We start from the raw sequence: 9,674 nt of genomic DNA, 5'->3' as shown, positions 1-9,674 counted from the left end.
GAACCTTTCTTAACAAGAAAGTAACAAACTTGAAATTTTTGAATCAATCACATTAATTGTTAGTAAAGTTTTTGAAAAATTTGAAATGAAATTAAGAAAAAGATTTTGAAAAACAATTTTTTAAAATTTTCGAAAAACATGAAAGAAAATATGAAAAAGGTTTGATTTTTGAAAAAGTTTTGAACAGACATGATTTTTGAAATTGAAATCTTGACTTGACTAACAAGAAATAACTTATTTTAAAAATTTTTGATTAAGTCAACCCAAAGATTTCGAAATTTATGAGTGAAATAAGGAAAAGATATTTTTTTATTTTTTTAATTTAATGAGGAAAGAGAAAAACCACAAAATGACTCAACACATAAAAATTTTGGATTAAAACAAATGATGCATGCAAGAACACTATGAATGTCAAGATGAACACCAAGAACACTTTGAAGATCATGATGAACATCAAGAACTTATTTTTGAAAAATTTTCAAGAAAAAAAAACATGCAAGACACCAAACTTAGAGATTTTTCATGTTTAGACACTATGAATTCAAAAAAATGCATATGAAAAACAACAAAAGACACAAAACAAGAAAATATGAAGATCAAACAAGGAGACTCATTAAGAACAACTTGAAGATCATGAAGAATGCAATGCATGAATTTTCGACAAATGCAAGAAAAATAAAAACATGCAATTGACACCAAACTTAAAATTTGACACTAGACTCAAACAAGAAACACAATTTTTTATGTTTTTATGATTTTATTAAATTTTTTTGGATTTTTCGAAAATATCTTTTTGGAAAAATGAAAACAAAGAAAAAATTTTTGAAAGATTTTTTGAAAACTTTTTTTTTTTGAAAATAAAATAAAGGTTGAAACAAGGAGAAAATTACCTAATCTAAGCAACAAGATGAACCGTCAATTGTCCAAACTCGAACAATCCCGACAACGGCACCAAAAACTTGGTGCACGAAATTGTGATCTCAATGGCGCCAACAACTTGGTACACACAATTGTAATCCCAACTCTTTTTCACAACTTCGCACAACTAACCAGCATGTGCACTAGGTCGTCCAAGTAATAAACCTTATGTGAGTAAGGGTCGATCCCACGGAGATTGTCGACTTGAAGCAAGCTATGGTCATCTTGTAAATCTCAGTCAGGCGGATTCAAATGGTTATAGAGTTTTGAAAATTAAAAGATAAATAAACATAAAATAAAGATAGAGATACTTATGTAATTCATTGGTGGAAATTTCAGATAAGCGTATGGAGATGCGTTATTCCTTATGAACTCTGCTTTCCTACTGTCTTCATTCAATAATTCATACTCCTTTCCATGGCAAGCTGTATATTCGGGCATCACCAATATCAGTGGCTACCTCCCGTCCTCTCAGTGAAAATGGCCCTCTACGGTTTCCCGCATGGCTAATCATCTGTCGGTTCTCGATCATGTCGGAATAAGATCCATTGATCTTTTTGCACACTGTCACTGCGCCCAACACTCGCGAGTTTGAAGCTCATCACAATCATCCTACCCCAGATCCTACTCGGAATACCACATACAAGGTTTAGACTTTCCGGATCTCAAGAATGCTGCCAATTGATTCTAGCTTATACCACGAAGACTCTGATCTCACGGAATGGAAGGCTCTGTTGTCAGGAGAGGCAACCATGCATCGTGAACTAGGAATCTAAGAGATATACATTCAAGCTTATTTTCAGGTAGAACGAAAGTGGTTGTCAGACACACGTTCATAGGTGAGAATGGTGATAAGTGTCACTTGATCATCACATTCACCATGTTCTTGTGTGCGAATGAATATCTTAGAATAAGAATAAGCTTTAATTAAATAGAAGAACAATAGTACTTTGCATTAATACTCGAGGAACAGCAGAGCTCCATACCTTAATCTGTGGTGTGTAGAAACTCCACCGTTGAAAATACATAAGTGATGAAGGTCCAGGCATGGCCGAATGGCCAGCCTCCAAGTCTAGGGAAAAACGTTCCAAAGATGTTCTAAAGATAATCCAATATTTTTTCCAAAAATGTGAGTACAATAGTAAAAAGTTCTATTTATACTAAACTAGTTACTAGGGTTACAGAAATAAGTAAATGATGCAGAAATCCACTTCCGGGCCCACTTGGTGTGTGCTTGGGCTGAGCATTGAAGCTTTCATATGTAGAGACTTTTCTTGGAGTTAAACGTCAATTTTTATGCCAGTTTGGGCGTTTAACTGCAGCTTCTATCCTGTTTCTGGCGTTTAACACCAGAATAGGGAAGGAAGTTGGAGTTTGAACGCCAGTTTGCGTCATCAAAACGCGAGCAAAGTATGGACTATTATATATTTCTAGAAAGCTCTGGATGTCTACTTTCCAACGCAATTAAGAGCGCGCCATTTGGGTTTTTGTAGCTCCAAAAAATCCATTTCGAGTACAGGGAGGTCAGAATCCAACAGCATCAGCAGTCCTTTTTCAGCCTCTGAATCAGATTTTTGCTCAGGTCCCTCAGTTTCAGCCAGAAAATACCTGAAATCACAGAAAAATACACAAACTCATAGTAAAGTCCAGAAATGTGAATTTTGCTTAAAAACTAATAAAAATATACTAAAAAGTAGCTAGATCCTACTAAAAACTATTTAAAAATAATGCCAAAAAATGTATAAATTATCCGCTCATCAACCACCTCATACCACCCTTTGGCCTCAGGTATGAGATCTAGTCTTTTCAAATGGCTTGGAGCTCCCTCTGAGTCCCTTTCCCAGTCTTTTCCTTCAAGGCATAACCCCCGTAATATTTCATCAGGGTCATTCTCACCCTGCAATCTTTCCTCAAAACTAGGTTCTCCGTAGGTTATTACTCTCAACTGTAGGACCCTCATGACTGATGATGGACTAAAATCTACCTCAACGCCCCTGACATAGCTCTTATAAGGGGGGCTGTTCTCGCTTGTCTTCACAGCATTTGCGTAGAATTCTCTTATCATGACTGCACTGATGTCAGTGAAAGGGTCACACAAAAGTTCCCATCTCCTTTCTGTGGTGATTCTTCTCATAATAGGGTACTCCCCCTTACGCAGTCTAAACCCCATTTCTGGAATGACATGCTTTGATTCCATGAGTCTATGATACCTTGATTCATGAAACTGAGACTTAAATCTCTTTATATCATAGGTTGATGGTTTGGCCACCACTGGCTCCTTGCTTTTCCTTCTTCTAGAACTTGAAGAAGCCATGAGTTGGGAGAGAAAAGAGAGGAAATGTGAGTTGTGCTTAGGCTACAGCTTAGTTATGAGAGGGGATGAAAGATGGAAAAATCACATTGCTGTTGGGTAAGGAAGGGTTGAACATGTTTTTGGATAGGAGCAGAGTGAAACAAAGGCTTATAAGTGAGGAAATCTTGTATGAGGAGGGATATGTAGGCTAGGAAATCTCACCGCTTATTTATAGAATGGAAGGCACGGTTAGGGAGTTCGGTCATATGGCAAGGAATGGTGAGGATTTAACAATTTGTTTGTTGAGGATCCATGAGATGGACGGCCTACATGTGAGAAGGAGTGAAGACAAGGATTGCTCCTTCATTGGCTGCATGTGGTTCGGTATCCAAGGTGCAAAGCCATGAAGATTTTTTCCCAAGAAAGCACGCTCTTCTAAGCACATGTGACCTTCTTTTTGCATTGTCTTGACCGTGCTTGTTCCCTTTTCTTGTCTCCTTCTCAATCTTCTTTGTCCTACACAATTAAATTGAAGAAATGGTGAGCATTGGAAGTGAATTTGGTTCGGTGGTGGTGATGAGTAATAAAGAAAGATAATTCTACATATTCCTTAATTAAATGACCAATCATGCTACTTAGATTTTTGAACAAAGATTTGGTGAACACCAAACTTGTTCTCTGTTAAGGGATCCATGCAAAATGTAAATAATATCCATCACAATTGGTACATTCATCATAAGGAACATTTTATTTTCTATCAGAAACTCCTAAAATAAAACAACGTATAGTTCATCTATTCATAAATTTGATCCAGTGAGCAAAAATGGTTTTTATGGGATTAAATATATATACGGACACCAAACTTAATGTTTGGCTATATAGTCCATGAAAAATGAATAAGCATATAGTCTAAGGAAGCTTGAAAAACTATTTTGGAGTGCCTTCAGGCACACCAAACTTAGAAGTTCAGCATATGCTTCAAGACATTGCATGCAATTATCAAGTATACTCATGAGAGCTCAAATCCATGCCTAGAAGACCATTGATTATTGGAATTAAACCAAAGCACGAATTTTAAATCATGGGTTGCCTCCCATGGAGCGCTCCTTTATTGTCACTAGCTTGACATTGGGCCCTCATTAGGGTGGTTGATGATTGTGATGTCTCAGTTTGTCTCCTCTCACAGTAAGCTTCCTTCCAGTGCCTTGATGCTCAATCTCTGCATGCTCCAGTGAGAGTATCCTGTTGATAGTGTAGTAATCATCAGATTTTTTATTTGTCCCCAACTGCTGGTAAATTAGCTACACTTTATCTCTCTTTGAGAATCCTTCAGTTGGGATCTTTTTATTTTTCCACCCTTTTGGAGCCCTTTTCTTGCTTTTCTTCCCTTTTTTGTTGATCCTTCTCCTTTGACAGTGGGTTACGTTTTGGAATCTGTCTTCTTAGTGGCTAACACCTCACTTCCTTCTTTCTTTCTTTCATCCTTCTTTAGAGTCTCATTCTCCTTTTGTCCTTCTTTGCTGCTTGTCTCTTGCTCTAGAAAGGAGTTACTGAGTGTCTTGTTGATTTCTTCCTTCCTCTGCAAGTCTTCTTTGTCAACCTCCATGCATTTTTCCTTTTCATCATTATGATGTGTTTCTGGAAAGACATTTAGAGTAATGCTTTTATCATGTACCCTTAGGGTCAACTCTCCTTGTTCAACATCTATGATAGCCCTTGTTGTGGCTAAGGAGGGTCTTCCCAAGATAATAGAGTCACTCCCTTCTTCTCCTAGATCTAGGATCACAAAGTTCGCAGGAAATATGAATGTCCCTACTTGGACCAAGAGGTTTTCAATCACTCTTCTAGGAATTATCAATGATTTGTCCACGAGCTCTAGTGACATTTGTGTGGGCTTTACCTCTTCTATGCATAGCCTTCTCATCATGGAGTAATGAATTAGGTTGATGCTTGTTCCTAAGTCACATAGTGCCTTATCAATGGTTAGGCTACCAATGGTACAAGGTAAGAAGAAGCTCCCAGGGTCCTTGAGCTTTGGTGGGAGGCCCCTTTGAATCTCAGCACTGCATTCCTCAGTGAGAATAATGGTTTCCTTCTCATGCCAAGTTCTCTTTTTATTGATAAGCTCTTTCAAGAACTTTGCATATAGAGGCATTTGCTCTAATGCTTTAGCCAGGGGATATTAATCTCCAACTTCTTGAAGACTTCAAGGAAATTAGGGAAGTGTTGATCCTTGATCTCCTTGTTGAACCTTTGAAGGTATGGCAAGGGAGGTGTGTGAGCTTTCACTTCTTGCCTTTGTTCTTGATATGGTTCTTCTGTTACTTGCTTTCCTTTCCTTGAAATTTCTGGCTGGTCATTCTTCTCTTTAAGCTTCTCTAGTTCCTTCTTGTGTAATATAGCTTCATCTTCCTCAGTTGCCCTTTTGTCATTGCCCATAAGCTTCTTATCAGCTTCTTTGTTACTCACCAAGGTTCTTCCACTCCTTAGTGGAATAGCTTTGCATTCTTCTTTAGGATTTGGAATGGTGTCACTTGGGAGTGAGCTTGTTGGCCTTTCAATTACAGCTTTCTTGGACAATTGTCCAATTTGCCTTTCTAAGTTTCTCATTGAAGCCTCATGGTTCTTGCTGGTCATCTCTTGGTGCTTCATCATCTTTTCCATCAATATTTTCAAGTTGGAGATCCTTTGAGTGTCTTGTGATATTTGTGGTTGGTTATGGGATGTTAAGGGTGGATGAAAGTTATTTTGGTTCATGGCTGGATTATTCGATGGATAATAGTTGGAATTGGGATGATTGTTTTGGGGTTTTCTGTATGGATTGTGGTTAGTGTTTTTCTGGTTGTTGTTGTTTATGTTTCTTGAGTTGTTGTGGTTTGAATTTATTTGCCATGGCTGCTGATTTTGATTGTGGCTATCTTCCCATCTGAGATTTGGATGGTTTTTTCAAGAGGGATTGTATGTGTCTCTATAAACTTCATTTGATCCTGAACCTTGGTTGTGCACATATTGAACTTGTTCTTGCTGCTGATCTTCTTGGTTTTCTTCATTTTATCCCCAACTAGTTGGTGGTTGATTGGTGACATTCACTGATGCAACTTGTAAACTGTCAATTCTCTTAGCCATTTGCTCAAATTGTTACTGGATTTGCTGCTGCATCACCTTGTTGTGAGCTAGGATAGTGTCCACACCTTCTAACTCCATGACTCCTTTCCTTTGGGCTGGTTGGCGTTGTCTTTGATGATCAAAGAAATATTGATTATTTGCCACCATATCAATGAGGTTTTGGGCCTCCTCTGCTGTCTTCATCAATTGCAAAGAGCCTCTTGCTGAGTGATCTAGTGCTTCTTGAGCTTTCAAGGTCAAGCCTTCATAAAAATTCTGAAGTATGTCCCATTCATTGAACATTTCAGGGGGACACTTTCTGATCAAGGTCTTGTATCTCTCCCAAGTCTCATAGAATGACTGAATGTTTGGACCTCTGTTTTGAGTCTAATGATTCTTTGAGGAGGATAGAACTTGGCCAAGAACTTGTTTACTAGATCTTCCCAATTGTTGATACTATCTCTTAGAAATGACTCCAACCATTGAGTAGCTTTGTCTCTGAGGGAAAATGGAAATAACAACAGCTTGTAAATGTCAGGATGCACTCCATTGGTTTTGACAGTGTCACAAATCCGTAGAAAAGTGGATAAATGTTGGTTTGGATCTTCAAGTGGGCCTCCATCATAGGAGCAATTGTTTTGTACCAAAGTGATGAGCTGTGGCTTCAATTCAAAGTTGTTTGTATTGACATTTGGGGTAAGGATGCTACTCCTACAATGCCTAGGATTTGCAAACGTGTAAGAAGCCAAAACTATCCTCTGAGGTTGACCATTGTTGTTGGCTACTCCCACTGGTGGATTTGTTAGATTCTCTTCCATTTCTTGGTACTCTTCTTCAGAAGTTTCTTCCTCTCCAACAAAACTTTTCCCTCTTGCTTCTCTCCTTATCCTCCTGAGAGTTCTTTCGTCAGTCTCACAGAAAGTAAAGGTCTCTCCTCTTGCCTCTGTCATACAAACAAAACAACAAGAAATACAAGAGCAGAAAAACCAGGAACACTGCACTCTACTGCTAGAGTAAGGTTATGGTTAGCTTAAACAAAAGTTCGAACAGTTAGTGTGTTAGTCACAAATAAAGGAAAGAAAAGAAAAAGTGCTTAATCTAGACCACCACCTTCCTTAATCATTGTCAATCTAGTCAATCCCCAACAACGGCACCAAAAACTTGATGGGTGAAAATCAAATTCCAACACAAAACTCACCGGCAAGTGTACCGGGTCTTATCAAGTAGTAATTACTCACATGAGTGAGGTCGATCCCACAGGGATTGAAGGATTGAGTAATTTTAGTTAGGTGGTTGATTTAGTCAAGCAAACAATTGATGATTTGAGTGATTTGTGATTGATAGAAGCTAAATTGCAGGAAATTAAAAGGGAGAAGGGAAATTGACAGTAAATTAAATTGCAGAAGAATTAAAGAGCTGAAACTTAAAGTGCAAGTAATGTAAATAACTGAAACTTAGATTGCAAGAAATGTAAATTGCTTGAATAGTAAAGAGATTTTGGGAGCTGGGATACAAAATTTAACAAGAGAATTCAAAATGCAATCAATCAGAGAAAAGAAAATGAAGTAAGTTGCAGCAGATCTCAAAAAGAGAAGTAAAATTTCTTGCAGAAGCAAAACAGAATGAAACTTAGCTGAACTGTAAAATTCTCAAAGAACAAGTGAAGATCTCAGGGGATCAATGAGACTAGAAAGTAGATATAGATCTAAATTTCTTCCTTGATAAAAAAGAAAATAATTTGCAGAAGAAAGAAAGATGAAAGCAGTAAAGGAAACTCAAATTAAATTTTTAATTCACTAAATTATGCAGAAGAGGACTAAGATGAATTTCAGATCAAGTATTGAAACAGAATTCCTTCAATCATCAATCCAAAATTCAGAAACAGAAAGTAAAAGTTGCAGAAGCCAGAACAATGAAAAAGAAAACTCAAATCTCAATCCCAATTTCCCAAATTCAAGTGAAAAATAAATGAAAACTAAAATGAGCTAAAAGTAAAACTAAAAATTCAAAAGAAGACCCCCTCTAACTCAAACTAGCTCCTATTTATACACTCTCTATTTTCGATCTTCAGAATTTGGAGTGGGCTTTTCAAATTGGTCAAGAATTGAATCCAAAATGGCAATTGAAGTTGATAATGCACCAAGGCACCTCCCAGAGGAGCGCTCAGTTAACTTGGGCAGCGCAGCGCTCAATTCCTTCGCCCAGGCTCATGCCAAGCTTGTTCATAGCGCTCGGTTACTTATTGTAACGCAGTGCTATAAGCCTTGGAGTGAGTCTCCCACTTTGAGCCTTGGAGAACTCATTTTGCCAATTCCCTTTGTGAAGAGTAACGCTCGGTTAGGTAAGTGAACGCAGCGCCTTTGCTTTGTATGTGAGATTCCCAATTCGAACCATGGTGAAGCCACTTTGGTGCATATTTCTCATGAAGAGTGGGGCTCCTTCCTTGCTAGCATGTGCCTAGTTCGAGTCTTGCTAGCTTCATTTTGGACATTTTCCTTGCATACTAGCGCTCCTTCCTCCTCTTGGTTCATGGGTTCGAATCCTAGTTCCTTCACTAGCAAATGGCGTGCCTTGATTTCTGGTGGACGAAATTGTGATCCTTAAAATTGGTCTCCTTGTACTTATATGGAATTTGAAATTGGCACGAGTGATCACAACTCCGTTCAACTAAACCAGCAAGTGTACTGGGTCGTCCAAGTAATAAACCTTACGTGAGTAAGGGTCGATCCCACAGAGATTGTTGGTATGAAGCAAGCTATAGTCACCTTGTAAATCTCAGTTAGGCAGATTAAAGTGGTTTATGGGTTTTTGAATATTAATAATAAAAAGAAAATAAAAGGGATAGAAATACTTATGTAAATTAATAGTGGGAATTTCAGATAAGTGTATGGAGATGCTGTGCTCCTCTTGAATCTCTACTTTCCTATTACAGTCATCCAATCCTTCCTACTCCTTTCCATGGCAAGCTGTATGTAGGGCATCACCGTTGTCAATGGCTACATCCCATCCTCTCAGTGAAAACGTTCCTATGCTCTGTCACAGCACGGCTAATCATCTGTCGGTTCTCAATCAGGTTGGAATAGAATCCCTTGATTCTTTTCCGCTTGTCATCACGCCCAGCCGTCAGGAGTTTGAAGCTCGTCACAGTCATTCAATCCCAGAATCCTACTCGGAATACCACAGACAAGGTTTAGACTTTCCAGATCCTCATGAATGCCGCCATCTATCTAGCTTATACCACGAAGATTCTGTTGGGGAATCTAAGAGATATGCGCCCGGCCTAGAGTAGAACGGAAGTGGTTGTCAATCACGCGCGTTCATAGGTGAGAATGATGATGAGTGTCACGGATCATCACAT

General features: G+C 38.3%; 1 protein-coding gene across 1 annotated transcript; it reads right to left on the bottom strand.

The window, feature by feature from the left end:
- Positions 1-3,537: 3,537 nt before the first annotated feature.
- On the bottom strand, positions 3,538-5,366 carry LOC107487393 (uncharacterized). Its single transcript, XM_016108025.1, has 2 exons — positions 4,636-5,366; positions 3,538-3,727 (listed from the first exon to the last, which is right to left on the bottom strand). Exons 1-2 carry the CDS (start codon positions 5,364-5,366, stop codon positions 3,538-3,540), a joined length of 921 nt encoding a protein of 306 aa, XP_015963511.1.
- Positions 5,367-9,674: the final 4,308 nt, after the last annotated feature.

The sequence above is a fragment of the Arachis duranensis genome, chromosome 1, assembly GCF_000817695.3.
Source record: "Arachis duranensis cultivar V14167 chromosome 1, aradu.V14167.gnm2.J7QH, whole genome shotgun sequence".
NCBI lineage: Eukaryota > Viridiplantae > Streptophyta > Magnoliopsida > Fabales > Fabaceae > Arachis > Arachis duranensis.
This window is presented reverse-complemented; position numbering and strand designations above follow the sequence as displayed.

Bases quoted from the DNA above. Each gene is read 5' to 3' on its own strand.
- LOC107487393 (XM_016108025.1), bottom strand. From the start codon at position 5,366: ATGCCTCTATATGCAAAGTTCTTGAAAGAGCTTATCAATAAAAAGAGA. The intron at 3,728-4,635 runs GTAACCCACTGT...TTAATTGTGTAG, and splicing joins AAGAAGACAGATTCCAAAAC to GACAAAGAAGATTGAGAAGG.